The sequence below is a fragment of the Rhododendron vialii genome, chromosome 11a, assembly GCF_030253575.1.
Source record: "Rhododendron vialii isolate Sample 1 chromosome 11a, ASM3025357v1".
In the NCBI taxonomy this organism is placed as follows: Eukaryota; Viridiplantae; Streptophyta; class Magnoliopsida; order Ericales; family Ericaceae; genus Rhododendron; species Rhododendron vialii.
Window position 1 is genome coordinate 26001447 of NC_080567.1, and position 19220 is coordinate 26020666.

General features: G+C 35.5%; 1 protein-coding gene and 1 pseudogene across 1 annotated transcript; both read right to left on the reverse strand.

Annotated features, from left to right (window-relative positions):
• Positions 1-426: 426 nt before the first annotated feature.
• Positions 427-7922, reverse strand: LOC131307057 (laccase-15-like; annotated as a pseudogene).
• Positions 7923-11661: 3739 nt separating this feature from the next.
• Positions 11662-18334, reverse strand: LOC131306565 (laccase-15-like). The gene is made up of 6 exons (XM_058332885.1): positions 18134-18334; positions 16028-16179; positions 15680-15924; positions 14913-15041; positions 12415-13359; positions 11662-11943 (listed from the first exon to the last, which is right to left on the reverse strand). Exons 1-6 carry the CDS (start codon positions 18239-18241, stop codon positions 11813-11815), a joined length of 1710 nt encoding a protein of 569 aa, XP_058188868.1. The 5' UTR covers positions 18242-18334; the 3' UTR covers positions 11662-11812.
• Between the last annotated feature and the right edge of the window lie 886 nt (positions 18335-19220).

Here is a 19220-nt window from a genome sequence, read left to right on the forward strand (position 1 = left end):
CGCAGATTTTTTAGAAACAGCGAAAACGATTATATAAATCAGATGTAAAGGATATAGAGACTAAAGGAGCGAGAGCACGACAAAATCTGTAATTCGAGTACCAAGAGGCTACAAGGATGACAAGAGATCAACAAACATAGCCAGGGACAAACAAAACCCAGAAGAAGAACCAAAACCCCAACTACGAATCCCTTGCCTACGCAATTATACCAGCACCAACAGCCCCTACCTCGAGCCAAAATGCCAAGATTAGCACCAAAACAGATGTAAACCACCCACAAACAGCAACAGCAAAAGCACTACTGATAGTGAATAAGAAGACCAACCCAATATGGCAAGAAATATACAGAAAATGTGATGTCAAAATGCACAAATAAAGTGTAGGATTAATCGACATAATTGAAAGTAAAGGGGCAAAATTCAAAGTACACAAATTGAAGGGATATCAAAAAAATTGATCACCAGCCTTGCAAACTTTCCACCGCACGCTTATTATTTATTTAAAAGGAACATATTTTGAATTCGAAACAAATCAATGATCGATCACACCGAGAAGAACAACAATTTATTTGCATTCAAGGAGAAATTTAATGCTTCAACGTTGATAACTAAATTAGTTTGCAGCTTCAACATGGTGGCATGTCTTGTGGTGGAGGCAACAATCGGTCTTCCAGGCGATCGCCGTTCTTGACAATGAAGGCCATCTCCATTCCCCAAGTTAAGTGACGCTCAATATGGCAATGCATAAATCAAACTCCTGTGACAAACATATACGTATAGCTTTATTACAACTAACATGGTGAGTCAAATTTTGCAACTTGATAAAACTAGCTAGGCACGTAGCAATACAGATGTAATTACTTTTAATGTAACTATCATATATAATTGGTCTTCCAATTTGAAATAAAACGCACTCTGGCCTCAGAATTTTAAGAAAATGCCACTGGCAAGACACATCAGTTTGTAATGTTAATACTCCCTTCATCCCATTTGTTCGCTTGTTATGGAAAATCCGACTGTTTAAGAGTCAAAGTTAAAAGTTGCAGATTTTCACAACTGCCCCATAATTTAACTTGAATATTTACCTCAATTCAAAACTGGAGGGGTAAAATTGAAAATTTGTCATGTTTTGTGGTTATTTTTAGAAATAAAGCAATCATTTTAGGAAGGCTCAAAATGAAAACACGAGCAAACAAAATGAGATAAAGGGAGTATTTATCTTCCTAAAAGTACCGTCTTTGAAGAAACATACCAGGGTTGTTGGCCTTGAATCTTATGGCTGCCCAACCACTCTTAGGGACAGCAATGGTATTTTGCAGAGGAGGGTCCACGAGATTATAACCCAATGGATCCTTATCTTTGTCAAAATTACCAAATCCCCACCCAACAACGTAAAAGCTGTATCCGTGCAAATGCATGGGGTGATCTGATCCCGCAACCAAGTTCGTCCCTTGCAGAACAATCTCCACTGTCGAGTTATACTCTAGTACTTTTACTTCCGTCGCGTTTTGTGGCAACTCTAGCTCCAATGGAAGATAATCCGCCGTATAATCGAAAACCAACGCTGGGTAACTAGGAAAGTTAGCTCCATAAACACCGTTGATATGTTTATAGTAAGCTTGAAGAATATCAATCGATGGGGTCACAAAACTTAGGTTCACGCTGGCAGAGAATCGTGTCCCATTAGGACCCTTGCACGAATTATAAGCACAAGGGAGGCTATTAACAGAAATTGTGAAAATTAATTTCGTTGAAATGTTTAGTGGGACATTGACCGGATGTTCTTCGCTTCTCAAGCTTCTAAGATGGCCCGTGAAGCTAACGGAAGCGTTCGTATCGTTGTAGCGTGGAAGGGAAGGTAGCGGCGAGGACAAAGATGAAGTGTAGTTTCCTTTGTACTGGATAATTGCTGTGGTGGTGGTGTTGTCGTACGGAACTCCGGCTACACTAAAATAAACCCTAGCGGCCATGTAATAACGACCACGTGGTTGGTTGGCTTGTAATAAGGCATCGATGGTTTGTCCAGGGGATATGGCTATGTAATTTGCTTTTAGTGGTTTGGTGTAGCTAGCATCGGTTCCAACGACCGTGAGTTGGTGTTTCGCAATGGCGAAGAACATAATTTCACTCATGGCAGCGTTGATTAGACGGAGTAAGTAGGTTTTTCCGTGATCCACCATCAGCTTGAATGTATCTGCAACAAAAAATTCAAATACATACATATAATGATTGCTTTTGAAGGATAAGAATATAGACTTGATTGAACGAAAAGACTATAGACTTGAAACAATTTGCAAAAAGAAAAAGTTAGATTCTTAGAATCTTTCTTTTAATTTCTCTTCACCGGCAAAAGAAATTTTTTATTAAACTCAATAAGGATACGTTGAGCATCTAGCTAGTAGAAAATTGGATGAAACACCAAAATAGCTAAGCCCAAACACCAAATGGGCCAAGTCTGAACGCCAAACAAACATTTGTCCTTTAATTTGTGGAGAAAAGGAAAAGTAAGGGAAAATGACGGCCTATGACGTATTTTGATAAAGGACATGTTGAGAATATTTGTTAATGTTGAAAATATTCTTGACAGGTATTAATTATCAAAATACGTCATTGGCCGTGATTTTCCCGAAAAGTAATTTGAAAGTGTAATGACATGTAACTTGTCAGTAACATAATGTTGTGCAGTCGTTTTTCTGTTATTTTCTTTCGATTATTAGTCAAGTTTTTTTATGTTATTTTTTTTATCCGGATTATCGATCAAGTTAGAAACAAGATTTAAAATATATATCTCTCTCTCTCATCGTTGAATATCCAACCGAAACCTTCCTTTTCAGGCTTCAAATATACTCCCAGAATTTTGGATATTTAAGGTATTCATTTCAACACGTTTGATTGAGTGTTGAAACAAGAGAATTGTGTAATTTGGAGATGTGAATTATGCAGATGGAAGTGTGAATTCTGCATCTAGAAATGTGAATTGTGTGATTTGGGGGGGTGTGAATTATGCATTTAGTGGTGTGAATTGTGCAGATAGGATGTGAATTCTATAAAAGGGATATATTGAGGGTCAAATTCACATCCCCAAAATTTCAAAAGAAGAGCAAACTAATAAAAGTATATTTTAAAAGGGATTGCACGGGATAACGCTAAAAAAAAGGGTAAATTTCACTGACCTCCCCTGAGGTTTCTGACACAAACAGATACCTCCCTTGAGGTTTCTGAAATAACGCTGCCCTCCCCTGCTTTAACTGACATTGTACATATTCCTCCCTCCGTCCAAGTAACGTTAGAAAATTGACGGAAAGTTCCAAGACATGCTGATGTCATGGTGTCCTTACATAGAATATACCAACAATGTCCTCAACCCTTCAGTAGTCTTCATTCTTATAAGCAAAAATACTTGCAACAGTGCCGTTAAAAAAAATTTACTTGCAACAGTAATTCATGTATTTTCTAACCACTTGGGTAGAGCACATCAAAAGTAACTCTTTTCTCTAATATTTGTAGTGTTTTTGCACGTCATAATGTTTGTCCGGTCCGCAAAACGGAACGTAAAAATAATATACAATTTTTGCAAGAAAAGTTTACAAAATTCAACAACTTACTAGATATAGATGAGTTTTTTTAACTTATAAAAAAAGTTTGATTTTTTCTTAAAAGAAATGCAATATTTTTGAGTCCTCGTTTTGTGGACTGGACAAATATTATGGGACTGATGGAGTAACATTAAAATTGAACCAAATTTAGTTAAAGTTCAATGTAAGATTTGGTGTACTATAATCCCTGTAGGGCGCTCCTCCTTACAGGATCCCCGGGTCTGTGATTGACATGTTCTAAAATTAAAAAAAAAACTCCATACACTTATAAAAAGTAAAAAAATGCAATCAATTTTAAAAAATAAAATCACGAAGTCCAGGATATTATGAGTTTCATTGTATCGGTAAATTATTTTGATAGAAAAAACACGTTGAAAGAACACTGAGGTTCATTTTGATTAAAAAAAAAAAAAACTTTCAAAAAAACACACATGAACCAAAATTAGAAAAAGTTAGAAAAGACGAAAAAAATTCACAATATCTGCCTATTTGGAATATTTTGTCATTAGTGAACCAATCATCCGAAAAAAAATTGCACAGAATTAACAAGGGCATTTTTTTCAATGGAGATATAAAAATAATTGAAAAAAGATTATTAAGCCAAACCATGTCTTAGTGAATGGGCTAGTTGTGGTGGAGATTAAGTGGCAAAAAAATCATTGTGGTATTAGGTGGGTGCCAGCATAAGAGCAACAAAAACATTGAAAAAAATTAAATCACAACATATGGAGTGCCTTCATGCCTTTTTGTAAACAATGATAAAATAAATCCCCGAGCACAAACTATCTTTGCATTTTTTTTGTTTAAAAATGAAATTGGGAAAAAATAAAGGAAACAAATTTATTATAATCATCAAAAGTAAAATCCTCAAATGCCCAAACAAACCAAGCAATGCAATATTTTTTGCTGCATAATTTTGGCTTTAATATAAACTTGATTCACTCTATTTTTTTAAAATTCATTGATCATTTTGTTTGAGAAAAATAAAAAAAACAAAAACATTTGTAAAAAAATAATGATAATAATAATAATAATAATAATACGCCTAATGCTTTTCAAGTGGATTCATTTCACAAAATGAGAGATGAGGTGTAATTCCAAGAAGCAAGTTTGTGCAATCTATTTACTTTAAGGGTATTTTGGTACTTTTCTCGCAAATCTTAACGCCATCCATAACAAATTAACAGCAAGGGGGTCTATTGACAATATTAGTTAAAGCAGGGGAGGGCAGTGTTATTTCAGAAACCTCAGGGGAGGTATCTGTTTGTACCAGAAACCTCAGGGGAGGTCAGTGAAATTTACCCTAAAAAAAATGAGCCGCACAGAACTCTAAACAAACTATTTTGGGGCCTTTGGGCCCTGCATTGGTATTCAGATTCCAGTGCTCCTAGTCTGCTGAACTTACCAATTTGGGCCTGCTCTCTCTCTCTCTCTCTCTCTCTCTCTCTCTCTCTCTACTAGAATAAGTGTAGAACAAAAAAATACAAGATGGAAAATTCGATCAATAATATTATGTACACGAAAATTATGAAGTTATACAAAAAAGCAGTTTTCTGTGAAAATATACAAATAGGGTAATATTCCATCTTACTGATTTTTTAATACAATTTAGGTTGCGTTCTTATAAATTTATAAATCTGAAACTTATTTCGGGTTTTTAAAAACTTTTCGTAACATTTTATTTATCTTTTCGTCGTAATTTTTGGGATTAATATTTCGTCGATGAGACGAACCGAAAAAGTATAAACGGATGTTGAAAAAAATCAAATAAAACGACACTTTAGACAAATAAGACAGCTGTTTGATATTTTTTTCGTCTTTAGTGAACATTTTTTTTTGCTTTTGGTCATATTTTTATATTTTTTGGACAGTTCTCGTCGAGACAGATGATTAATCCAAAAAATATCACACAAATCTAACCAAAATTCAGAAAAGACGAATAAACTACACAAAACAAAAAAATAAGTTAAATTTATAACAACCCACTGCACGAGACCTGATTAGGAGCAGGGATAGAGATGTCCAGGTTGACCATCGATAGCGAGAGCATCAGATACGTTTGGGTCTCCTCCGGTCTGACGGAACCGATTCAAAGCTCTCCCCACATCTTTTTTCCACCACTCTCCTGCATGCGCGCAAAAATTATTATTAATTCATCAACACCTAAATACCAAAAATTTCAATTGTTATTTTAGTATCTATTGGAAAAATTATTTCCTTTTGTTCTGATTATTCATTGTTGAACTCCTATAAAAGTATTACATGATTCAAAATGCAATTATCTGTGTGTGTGCGTAACGGTGCTCCCCAAATCGCGACTAAATTAATAGCCGTCATGAGATGGTTATGTGTGGTATGAGACGAGTTGAGATAATCAAGCTGCAAGTTTTTTTATGCTCACTCGTTGGTTGATGGCACCATTTTCACATGTCACTGGGGTACTTTGAGACTGTTGAATGATCATTATGGGCCTGAGTTTGAGTTTTATACCTAGAATTATGGGCACTTCAGCATGAGGCTTTGGAAAAGGATAGCCAGAGCCTTTCTTGGGATAGATGATGATCGCCCCATGAACCGTGGCACGTGACCAATCGCTATGAGCGTGCCACCACAGGGTTCCTTCTTCTGTTGACAATACAATCTTCTGGCTAAACTTTGCTCCGTGTTTAATAAGACACTGTGTAATATACTCTGGACCATCTGTCCAAGGGTACTTGGGTTGGTTTACTCCATGCCTAAAAAAACAAGCAACAAATGGATTATTATGTGCATCTCTCTCTCTCTCTCTCTCTCCAGAAACAAATGAACATATATATACCAGTGAATGGTGATGTTTTCTTTGCCTTTGTTGTAGACGTCGACGATTACGGTATCTCCTTTGAGGACATAGAGAGTTGGTCCAGGAAATTTTCCATTTACTGTCAATATTTTCTTTGTGCTGCAGAGCCTTGTGTATGGAGTTTCCTTCACCTGCCAAAGGAAACAATTCACACATGCTTTACATTTCTATTCATTTATTTTGGACATAGTATTCCAAATCTCTCATTTTTACCTTTAAAAATTGCTTTATTTCAAAATAAAAAACCATAACATAGTGAGAAAAAAATCCACTGCAACATATAGCTTTGCAAGTACATATGACGTACGATAGAAGGATATGTGAATGAAGATTATCAACCATTTGTTCCACACTCGAATTGAGAATTCAAATCTATTTACTTACTACTTGTCAAATATGGAACTCGGGTAAAAAACAAGGGTAGTTATTTTTCCACTCCTCTTTCTACTTTTTTTTGCTTTTATTTACTTGAAATTATCATTTTACCATTTCATTAGCTCATTTTTTCACGCATCAAGGGTTAATGTAGTAAAATTTACTTAAATAAGAACAAAATGAGTGTTGATGGAAAAAAGAGAACTTCGAAAATCAGTTCCCGAAAACGAAAGACGGGCCAGCTGCTGTAAATAGACTTGACCCCTCAAGACATGGTTTCAACTTATCATTGTTTTGCTCATCCATCTATTAGGTGAGGTGAGCAAATTATTTGACAAATTATTGATGTTATTAATCTTTAACAGAAACCAAAAAACTTTTTTCTCTCAGCAAAAAGAAGTATACGGAGATTAAATGAACCAAGGCACAACGACAATCGTCACCCAAGACTCAAAATAGGAAGGCGAGACGCTAATCAAAAAGAAAATGACCACTGGAAGGAAGATATCCAAACCTAACTACCGAACAAAACTTCAAAACACAACCAAAAAATCACCTATATATCAGATGAGAAAAACCAACTCAATATGAAAATAAAAAACAAACTACAAGCCCAACCTGCAACAAAACATGCACAATCAAAACCAGAGCCCTAGCTAAAACTATCCAGAACCAAACCGATCAAGACTTTGACTAGTATAAATCAGACAAATGCATGTTTGTCCCTTCCTAAAATGGGTGCCGTTGAACACAATAGTTTTATGCAAGCTTCTAGGCGAGTTTGAGCAAATGTGCATGGGGTGCAATATATATATGCATCAAGATTCTTGATTCCGGTGGGAAATCAAGAATCTGGCATCAGATTCTTGTTTTCCCACCGGAATCAAGAATCTTGATGCACCGATGGCCTGAAAAAGCAATGGAATGCCGTTGCAGACATTTTCAAGTGCAGAGGATTTGAAGGGTATGATACGATCTATAACCATTTAATTAAAGCTACATTCATATTATTACGCTTACCACAAACTTATGACGACGAGGGAACGGCCATGGAAGAAGAGCCCATTAAGCAGTACTAGAAACCATAAACATTGCAAGTTGAACACCTTCATGATAGGATACCACATCAATCTCTTGGTAAATAATGGAAATATCAAAACAAAATTGCTGCTGTGTTGGTTGTAATTCGTTGTTGCATTGAATCATGTTTGTAGGATTCGTAATGGGCTCTAACAAAATTAAAATAAAAAAACATTTAATTTCTTGCCCAATAAATGGGTACCAACCAAACAAGTTTTAATGGGCAAGAAATTAATGAATTTTTTTTTTTTGATTTTGTGGGCCCTTTATGGTAGGAGTGCTCAAGAAAATTGTCCGAACCGCAAAACTGGTCCGATCTGGACCGAACCGTCCGATTTGGTGTGGTTCTTCCATTCTGCGGTCAGGTTATGGTTTCAAAAAATAAGAACTATTAATTTTGGTTTGGTTACTGATTTTCAATTAAAGAATTGTGGTTAGAACCAGACCGGGCTGTTTAGAACTAATATATATATATATATATATATATATATATATATATATATATATATATATATATATATATATATATATATATATAAATACATATGTGTTTAATTAAGTATGTATTTGAATTTAGTAGGTTAATCTTTTCCTTGCTAAACTTACTTTATTTAGAGATGAAATCTCATTTATTAGGAAAGTTTTTATTTTCTTTCTTCCTTTCCTATTCTAGCTGATTACATTCATATTCTTTCAATTCTTTGTAACCTTATTTAATAGGTAATAGTCTTAATTTCAATTTCACGTCTCTCTTTCTCACACACAAGTGATAGGTTTCATCAAGTTTCATCCCTTCAAGATTGTGAATAAGTGTTTGGATGCTAATTGGATGGAACTAGAACCGAAACAAAATCGGACCGGTCTTGCGGTTTGATTTTGATTAGGTTCCATGTATATTTTGGTTAGGTTTTAGTTTTCAATTTTTAAGAACCGTTTGAAATGATCCGGTTACTGATTTTCTAGATAACTAGACCAATCCGGACCGTGTGCACTCCTACTGTACGGGTCCCACAAAGATAATTCAAATAGCAAGTTATTCTTATAAGAGTAACACTTTTTTATCGGTTCTTAAAAATTAGCACAATCCAATATCGGTAAGATTATTTCTAAATTCGTAGCGCGCCCTATGAATTATAAAACCTACAAATTCTAAAAACAGACCTTACCAATATCAAATTGTGTTAATTTTTTTTAGGAATCCATAAAAATTATTTTAAGAATAACTTGCAGAATGAATCATCTTTGTGGGACCCATAATGGACCCAAAAAAAATCATTAATTTCTTAATAATTCTGCCAGATCTAAACAAACATGAAATTAATAATTCCGCCATCCAATCCCGGGCAAAACAAATATGAACTAATCCCTTTTCATTACAAATCCCACCATAATCTCATTTCATTACGAATCTCATCCCATGTATCACAATTATCAAACGACACCTTATACTCGGCCAACTACTGAATAGTTTTACGGATAATATGGAAGCTTCATGTCTTTGAAAATTTCGGAAGCAAATAAATCATGAATAAGACTGGCTGAGGCTTCTAATTAATGTTGACTCTCAAGAGGTTTCTTGCCATCAATTTATCGCTGGACTCGATTTCTTCATTTGAATTAGATGTGTTATTTGTCTCATTGTGTATAATAGGTCTCTGTAATAGTTGCATTAGTTGAACATGGTAAGTTGTAATAATCTTATTCATCAATGAATTTATATAGGGGTGCTAAAAAAAACCGTCCGAACCATAAAATCGGTCCGATCCGGACTGAACCATCTTGTTTGGTCTGGTTCTGCGGTTCTACGATCAGGTTATGGTTCCAAAAAAAATAAGAACCATTAATTTTGGTTCAATTACTGGTTCTCAATTAAAAAACCGTGATTAGAATCGAACCGGACTGTTTGAAACTAAGATAAATATAAAAATACATATGTTTGTGTAATTAAATATGTATTTGAATTTGGTAGGACACTTCCTTACTAAACTTAATTTATTTAGAGATGAAATCTCATTTGTTAGGAAAACTTTTATTTTCTTCCTTCATTTCCTATTTCAGCAGATTACCTTTCTATTTCTCTAATTTTATGAGTTCATATTTTGTGAATAAGTGTTTGAATGCTAATTTTATAGAATCGAAACCGAACAAAAACCGGACCGGTCTTGTGGTTTGGTTCTGGTTAGGTTCCATGCATATATTGGTTAGGTCTTGGTTCTTAATTTTCTAGAACAGTTTGAAATGGTCCGATTACCGATTTTCTAGAGAACCGGACCAATTCGGACCGTATGCACCCCTAAATGAATTTCTAATTATTTCTCCAAAAAGTGGTTTGTTGCCAAACTTTTTCTCCTCTTCCACAAGGAAACGATCGTACTTACCTTGTGTATTAGACTTTCCATTGGTTTTTTGGTGGGCCTAATTAATGAGCTCGCAAGGTCTGATAGCACGTAGGAGGTTTTGAAACCGAAATTACAGAGGGTATAAATTTCTAAGTTTCAGGCCTTAATCAAAGGCCACGAGTTCTCAGAACTACCTTTTTTCCGCAACAAAACAAAGATGATAACGACTCTGCAACTAGCATGATAATTGAATGTTCGTGGATGATCTCTTTAATTATAATCACATTCTCTTGCAGTTTCATTGCGTCACTCTTTTTTTTGGGGGGGGGTTCTTTTTCAAAACTAATTTTGATTCCAGCAAATTACGCAAGTTTAGCAAGCAAACCATGAACCCCAAAAAAAAAAAAAAAAACTAGGGAAAATGACGGCCCAAGACGTGTTTTGGTAATTAATATCCGCCAAAGACATGCTGAGAATATTTGTTAATGATAAAAATGTCCTTAGCGGGTATTAATTATCAAAACACGTCATTAGCCGTCATTTTCTCAAAAAACAATATATAATTGCAAAAACACAGGATCCACATAGACCATATATAGCCTTTGAAGATTTCCAAGTCGGGATTACAGATTAGCATATGAATCGGGATGCGAGAGACACAGACTACTGAAACTGTGTTCCAATCAAGTAGCAGTGGTTAAGTTCCCTCTAGTTTTAAGTTTTTTGGATTTATGTCGAACAAAAAGAGAGACCGGAATCGTTCATTTTGTAGAATTCGTGGAGAAGAATATACACGCCAAAAATTAGTTTGATTGGACTTCGTTTGATATATGAACAAATCGTGTTGTTTCAAGAAAAAAAAAAACTAGACAATTGAAGTTTCAATCCTTTATATATTTTCTTTTTTCTTTTTTTTTTTTCTAGCACAAACGCAAACTTTGAAGCCCATAAACCCATGGAATGCAGCCCAAAATCTGACAAGGTCTTCGAGCGAGTTATGTTAGTTGGACATATTGGGCTTTTAAGGAGCCTGTCTTCTTGCTTATGGCCTTTTAATTGGGCAATTTATCCAATCATACAAGAACAACAAGAATGTACCTGGCTCGGCCTTGAAAACACTGACATGCAGAACAAATTTCGTTTTACGAGACATGCCATTCTCTCGCAATACATCACCTTTAATTCAAAAAATAAGTATTATTTGAAAAATAAGTATTTATTTGAAAAATAAGTATTAATTTTAGTTAGCGGAACAAATCCAGATATGGCAAGAAAACTTTGACTGCAGCTCACATGCCAAATATACACAAAATGTGATATCAAAATGCACACAGGAAGTGTAGGATTAATTGACATAGTTGAAAGTAAAGGGGCTAAATTCAAAATGCACAAATTGAGGGGATATCAAAAAAAATTGATCACCAGCCTTGCAAACTTTCCAACGCATGCTTATTATTTTTATTTAGAAGGAACATATTTTGAACCGAAACAAATCAATGATCGATCACACCAAGAACAACAACAGTTTATTTGCATTCAAGGACAAATTTAATGCTTCAACATGGACAGTTGAAGTTGCAGCTTCAACATGGTGGCATGTCTTGTGGTGGAGGCAACAATCGGTCTTCCGGGCGATCGCCATTTTTTACAATGAAGGCCATCTCCATTCCCCAAGTTAAGTGACGCTCAAGATGGCAATGCATGAACCAAACTCCTGTGACAAACATGGTGAGTCAAATATTGCAACTTGAAATAAAACTAACTAGGCATGCACATAGCAATACGGATGTAATTACTTTTATCGTATCTATCATATCTAATTGGTCTTCCAATTTGAAATAAAACACTCTATCGCCTTAGAATTTTAAGAAAATACCACTGGCAGGACATATGTAATATTAATACTCCTTTCGTCCCATTTGCTTGCTTGTTATGGAAAATCCAACTTTTTAAGGAGTCAAAGTTAAAAGTTCAAATTTTCACAATTGCCCCATAATTTAACTTGAGTATTTACCTTAAGTCAAAATTGGAGGGGTAAAATTGAAAGTTTGTCATGTTTTGGTGGTTATTTTTAAAAACAAAGCATACATTTTAGGAAGGCTAAAAATTGTAACACGAGCAAATAAAATGAGATGGAGTGAGTATTTATCTTCCGCAAAGTTCTGTTTTCGTTGAAAAAACATACCGGGATTGTTGGCCTTGAATCTTATGGCTGCCCAACCATTCTTAGGGACAGCAATGGTATTTTGTAGAGGAGGATCTACAAGATTATAACCCAATGGGTCGTTATCTTTGTCAAAATTTCCAAATCCCCACCCAACCACGTAAAAGCTGTATCCGTGCAGATGCATGGGGTGATCTGTGCCCGCAACCAAGTTCGTCCCTTGCAAAACAATCTCCACCGTCGAGTTGTACTCCAGTACTTTTACTTCCGTCCCGTTTTGTGGCAACTCTAGCTCCAACGGAAGATAATCAGCCGTATAATCGAAAACCAACGGTGGGTAGCTGGGAAAGTTAGCTCCATAAACGCCACTGATGTGTTTATAGTAAGCTTGAAGAATATCGATCAATGGGGAAACGAAGCTTATGTTGTTCACGCTAGCAGAGAGTCGCGTCCCATTAGGACCCTCGCACGAATTGTTAGCACAAGGGAGGGTATTAACAGAAATTGTGAAAAGTAATTTCGTTGAAATGTTTAGCGGGACGTGGACCGGATGTTCTTCGCTTCCCAGGCTTCTAAGACGGCCAGTGAAGCTAACGGAAGCGTTCGTATCGTTGTAGTGTGGAAGGGAAGGTAGCGGCGGGGGCAAAGATGAAGAGTAGTTTCCTTTGTACTGGATAATTGCCGTGGTGGTGGTGTTGTCGTACTCAACTCCAGCTGTGCTAGAATAAACCCTAGCGGCCATGTAATAACGACCAAGTGGTTGGTTGGTTTGCAATAAGGCGTCGATGGTTTGTCCAGGGGATATGGCTATGTAATTTGCTTTTAGTGGTTTGGTGTAGCTAGCGTCCGTTCCAACGACCGTGAGTTGGTGTTTTGCGACAGTGAAGAACATAATGTCAGTCATGCCAGCGTTGATTAGACGGAGTAGGTATGTTTTTCCATGATCCACCATCAGCTTGAATGTATCTGTAACAAAAAATTCAATTACGTATGTAACGAAGTAGACTTGGTTGAACGAAAAGACTATAGGCTTGAAACTATGCGCAAAAAGAAAAAGGTAGATTCTCAAAATCTTTCCTTTATTTTTTTTGAGCAGCAAAAGAGAAATTTTATGAATCTCGATAAGAGTACGCACGTTGAACGTCTAATAGAAGATGAAACACCTAAAAGGGCCAAGCCCAAATACCAAATGGGCTAAGCCTGGACGCCAAACCAACATCTGTCCTTTAATTTGGGGAAAAATGACGGTTAAGGACGTGTGTTGATAATTAAGACCCGTCAAAGACATTTTCAGCATTAACAAATGTTCTTAATTTGTCTTTGACGGATATTAATTATCAAAACACATTCTGGACAGTCATTTTCCCTTTAATTTGTGGAGAAATTAAAGAAAAAGTAACATTGAATATCAAACCAAAGCTTTCCTTTTTAGGCTTCAAAAATAGAATTTTGCATATGAAATAGGTATACATTTTAACACGTTTGATTGGGTCACTTGGGTGATAACAAATTTATGGTGATGTATTTAATTATGAAAAACTAACCATGGAGCTTGTGAAAGGGTTTGCTGAATGCTGAAAATTCCTTACGAAGGTTTGAAGCTAAAATCGGCCCAAATGAGATTTGGGCCCTTTGGACCATGCATTTGTTTCAAAGTCTAGTGCTCCTAGTCTGCTGAACTGATACCTCTTTTGGGCCTACTCTCTCTCTCTCTCTCGCTCTCTCTCTGGGTGAGTAATGATGAGAGGAACAGGAATAGTAGAAAATTATGACTTTTATGCAAGTATTTTGAGAAATATCTAAATAAAAGCTTGAAAAGTCAATTTTTAGACAATTTCTTCGTTATTTTTCAAAATATTTGTGTAAAAGTCATAATTTTTTACTTTTCTATTTCTTTTCATTCTTACTCTCCCATATGACATAAAAGTTGATATAAAACTAACAAACTTTAAAAAAATTGAATAAGGATAAAACCAAAAAATTGTAGTGTACAAGTTAATAATTAGCGTGAACGGAGGTGACGAGAGTCTAGAGAACAAAAAAAGGTACAAGATGGAAGATTCGACCAATAATATTATGTATACGAAAAGTATTAAGTTATACAAAAAAGTATTAAGTTATACAAAAAAATAGTTTACTGTCAGAGTGAGATCAATCCATGGCAGTGGCGGAGCCTAGATTTTAAAACTCGGGGACTCGAAAAGGGGCCGGGGCCACCCCTCACTCCAAGATAGCTCCGCCTCTGATCCATGATAGGAAGTTGGAACCACACCCAGGAACAGAGCTAATTTTAGTTAGCCGGGTGAAAATATACACGTAAGGTTATATTTCATCTCAATGGGGCTAAACTTTACAAGATTGACATATATATATATATATATATATATATATATATATATATATATATATATATATATATATTAGTATTTTACAAGATTGACATACATATATTTTAACATGTCATTAAATCTATAAATTATTTGAATTATTTGAATGAAATTAAGTAGAGTGAGTGAGACCTGATTTGGAGCAGGGATAGAGATCTCCTGGTTGACCATTGATAGTGAGAGCATCAGATACGTTCGGGTCTCCTCCTGTCCGATGGAGCATATTCAAAACTTCCTCCACATCTTTCTTCCACCACTCTCCTGCAAATATAAATAATTCATCAACAGCTACAATAAACACGATCTGATCAAGGAAAAATTATTTCTTTTGTTTTGATAATTCATAGTTAGACTCCTATAATGGTGCTTCCCACAATACTCGACTTGCCCCGTTCGGCTAAATAAGTCAACTGATTTATTTTTTTGTCTTTATTCAATTTTTTTTCATATTTGTTAGTTTTTCGTCAATTTTTTTTGGAGATTATTGCATTCTCATGACGAGAGAAATCTAAAAAGTAAAAAATTATGATTGAAATCCAATTTTTTTTGAATAAAGACGAAAAAATTAGTTTATTGGCTTATTTTTGTCTTTATTCAAAAAAATTAGGTTTCGATCGTAATTTTTTACTTTTTAGATTCCTCTTGTCATGACGATGCAATAATCCCTAAAAAATTGACGAAAAACTAACAAATAAGAAAAAAATTTGAATAAAGAAAAAAAGAAGAAGCCAATTAGCTTATTTAGTCGGGGTATGTGTGATAGAAGACGAGTTGAGCTCAAGATACAAGTTTTTTTTATGCTCATGCTCGTTGGTTGATAGTACCATTTGCACATGTCATCGAGGTACTCCAAGAGTACTGTTGAATAATCATCATGGGCCCGAGTTTGAGTTTTATACCTAGAATTATGGGCACTTCAGCATGAGGCTTAGGAAAAGGATAGCCAGAGCCTTTCTTGGGATGGACGACAATCGCCCCGTGAACTGTGGCACGTGACCAATCGCTATGAGCGTGCCACCACAAGGTTCCTTCTTCTGCTGACAATACAATTTTCTGGCTAAACTTTGCTCCGGGTTGAATAGGGCACTGTGTAATATACTCTGGACCATCTGTCCAAGGGTACTTGGGTTGTTTTACTCCATGCCTACAAAAACAATCAACAAATGGATTATTATGTGCATCTCTCTCTCTCTCTCTCTCTCTCTCTCTCTCTCTCTCTCCCCAGAAACAAATGAACATATATATACCAGTGAATGGTGATGTTTTCTTTGCCTTTGTTGTAGACGTCGACGATTACGGTATCACCTTTGTGAACATAGAGAGTTGGTCCAGGAAATTTTCCATTTACTGTCAATATTTTCTTTGTGCTGCAGAGCCTTGTGTATGGAGTTTCCTTCACCTGCCGAAGGAAACAATTCACACATGGTTTACATTTCTATTCATTTATTTTGGACATAGTATTCCAAATCTCTCTCATTTTTACCTTAAAAAATTGCTTTATTTCAAAATGAAAAACCATAACATAGTGAGAAAACAATATACTGAAACATATAGCTTTGCAAGTACATACGATCTTCGATAGAGGGATATGTGAATGAAGATTATCAACCATTTGTTCCGCATTGGAATTGAGAATTCAAATCTATTTACTTACTTGTCAAATAAGTAACTCGGGTAAAAAAACAAGGGTAGTGATTTTTCCACCTCTTTCTACCATCCACACTACTTTTTTTTTTTTTTATTCACTTGAAATTACCATTTTGCCCTTTTATTAGCTCACTTTTTCATGCATCAAGGGTTAATTTAGTAAGAGTACATGAATAAGAACAAAAATAGTACAATTTACATGAATACGAACATAAAGAGAAGTGTTGATGGTAAAAAGAAAACTTTGAAAATCAATTCCAAAAAATGAAAGACGGGCTCTGTAAATAGACTTGACACCTCAGTACATGGTTGCTGTGTTCGTCCATATATTAGGCAGAAATGATTCTCACACAGAGAATTTTGCACATATTTTGCACATACATTTTTGTGAGGTCCATATCGGGGTTTCACAAAATGATCCGAATCGTTCATCTTTTTAAAAATATTTTTTGGAGGGTTCCTGTAAAAAATCAGCTCCAACGGATATCGGTAAGAGCTTTCTCAGAAATCGTAGGGCGAATCATTCTGTTTTGCCTTATGAATTCTAAGAAAGTTCTTACCGATATTTGTTGGAGCTGATTTTTTACAGGAACCCTCAAAAAAATATTTTAAAAAATATGAGCGGTTCAAATCATTTTGTAGGACCTTGATATGGGCCCCACAAAAATATATGTGCAAGATATGTGAAATTATCTGTACAAGTAGCACAGTTGATTTAGGTGAGGTGAGCAAATTAAAGTTGTTTTCAAAAAATTATTGCTGTTATTCATCTTTAACAGAAAATAAAAAAACTTTTTTCCCTTGGCGAAAAGAAGTACTCCCTCCATCCCATTTTTATTGTCTATTTTCGTTTTTCGTTCCGTTCTTTCAACGCTTATATCTTCCAATATGTATCTTCAAAAATATGCAATATGGATCTTGTTTGATAGTTCTCGATTAGATCTATAATACAAAGTTTTCAAAATTATAAAAAATATTGTAGATTGGGAGATATAAGCGTTGAAAGAATGGCACGAAAAACGAAAATGAACAATAAAAATGGGACGGATGAAGTATATAAAGATTAAACGAACCATGGGTACAACGACAATCATCACCCAATACCCAAAATAGAAAAGCAAGACACTAGCCAAAAGAAAAAGGACCACTGGAAAGAAGATACCCAAACCTAATAACCGAACACTTCCAAATTAAAACACAACCAAAAAGCACCTATATCAACCGATCGAGAAAAACCAACCCTATCCTAGAACAACAAAACAAACGCCCGACCTGCTCTTTTTTCATTCAACATTTCGTTGGATTCTCCTCCCCCTCTTTCCCTCATTTAATGTACCATTTGTCAAGTATTTTTAATAAAACTTTTGTTGCCTATAAAAAGAAACACCCAACCTGCAACAGAACACAATCAAAACTAGAGGCCTAGCTAAAACTACCAAGAACCAAACCGAACAAGACTTTGACTTGTACTATAAATCAGACAAATGCATGTTTGTCCCTTCCTAAAATGGGTGCGCTGCATGTTGAACATGATAGTTTTATGCAAGCTCCTAGGTGAGTTTGAGCCAATGTGCATGGGCTGCAATATATGCATCAAGATTCTCGATTGATCCAATGGCCTGAAAATGCAATGGAATGCCGGTGCAGACATTTTCAATTGCAGAGGATTTGAAGGGTATAAAACGACCCATAACCATTACGCTTACCACAAACTTATGACGAGCCAAGGAATGGCAATGGAAGAAGAGCCCATTAAGCAATACTAGAAACCATAAAAATTGCAAGTTGAACACCTTCATGACAGGAAACCACATCAAATCGATCTCTTGGCAAATTTAATGGAACTATCAAAAAAAAATTGGTCTACTTTTTTTTTTTTTTGCTTTCCCTTTTTGGCTTTCTTGACTTGTTTGCATGGAGTTACATCTATTTATAGGGGCACTGAAGTGGCAAAATGGAAGCCAATAAGAAAGTGAGGAGTCACTATCAAAAATGAAAGTGGGTATTTTAATAACTTGTACCAATTCCCTCCTTGTGTTGAACCGATATGATTGACCAGTCTTGGCTTTCTAATTTTCACTTGGTTTGAATTTTCTAACATCAGCAATTGAACCGTTCCCAGTCGTATGGATTTGTGTTTTTGTATGTAATTGGAATAAAAACAAGTTCCTTAATAAGCTTCGGTGGTTTTAACTTGTCTTTCTCTGTTTTTAACCGGATGCTCGGGTCAGTTTGGGCGCAGCTCGACTAATTTCGGTGCGCTGAAGATAACGACCGGACACGCCTTCCAATGGTCCCAAGATTTGAGTGTTTGGCCTCCTAGGATTCGAACATGCATGATCGTAACTGAAATTATACGCTTACTAGCTTTCTTATGCTCACTTGATGAAACTCTTTCTTATAATTGATTAACCTTGCCATTTGTAAAAAAGGCAGATTTGATTCGATTTTGTGATTAATTGATAGTCGCTTTATTATAACTTGAGGTGTTGGCTTATTTTGTTTTGCTTAGTGGCTATGTAGTTTTGGTTTGGCTGTTTATTTGGTTTAGTTTTGGCTATTTTTTTTGTTTGGCTTTTCGGCTTGTTGTGCATGGATGGGGGCTTAGGTATAAGGTGTGAGGCTCGTTTTGGGTTTTTGGCTGTTGAGGTTCTGTGGATGTGGATTTCTTTGGTGTTCAGTTGGCGTCTTGCCTTCTTTTAGGTCTCGGGTGGTTTTTGTCGGTGTGCCCTTGATCCTTTTAATCTTTGTAATTCTTTATAAAGATTAATAAATTCTTTTTGCTTAGCAAAC

Bases quoted from the DNA above. Each gene is read 5' to 3' on its own strand.
- LOC131306565 (XM_058332885.1), bottom strand. From the start codon at position 18,241: ATGTGGTTTCCTGTCATGAAGGTGTTCAACTTGCAATTTTTATGGTTT. The intron at 16,180-18,133 runs GTAAGCGTAATG...TTCCTTCGGCAG, and splicing joins TGGCTCGTCATAAGTTTGTG to GTGAAGGAAACTCCATACAC. The intron at 15,042-15,679 runs GTATAAAACTCA...TTATATTTGCAG, and splicing joins TGAAGTGCCCATAATTCTAG to GAGAGTGGTGGAAGAAAGAT.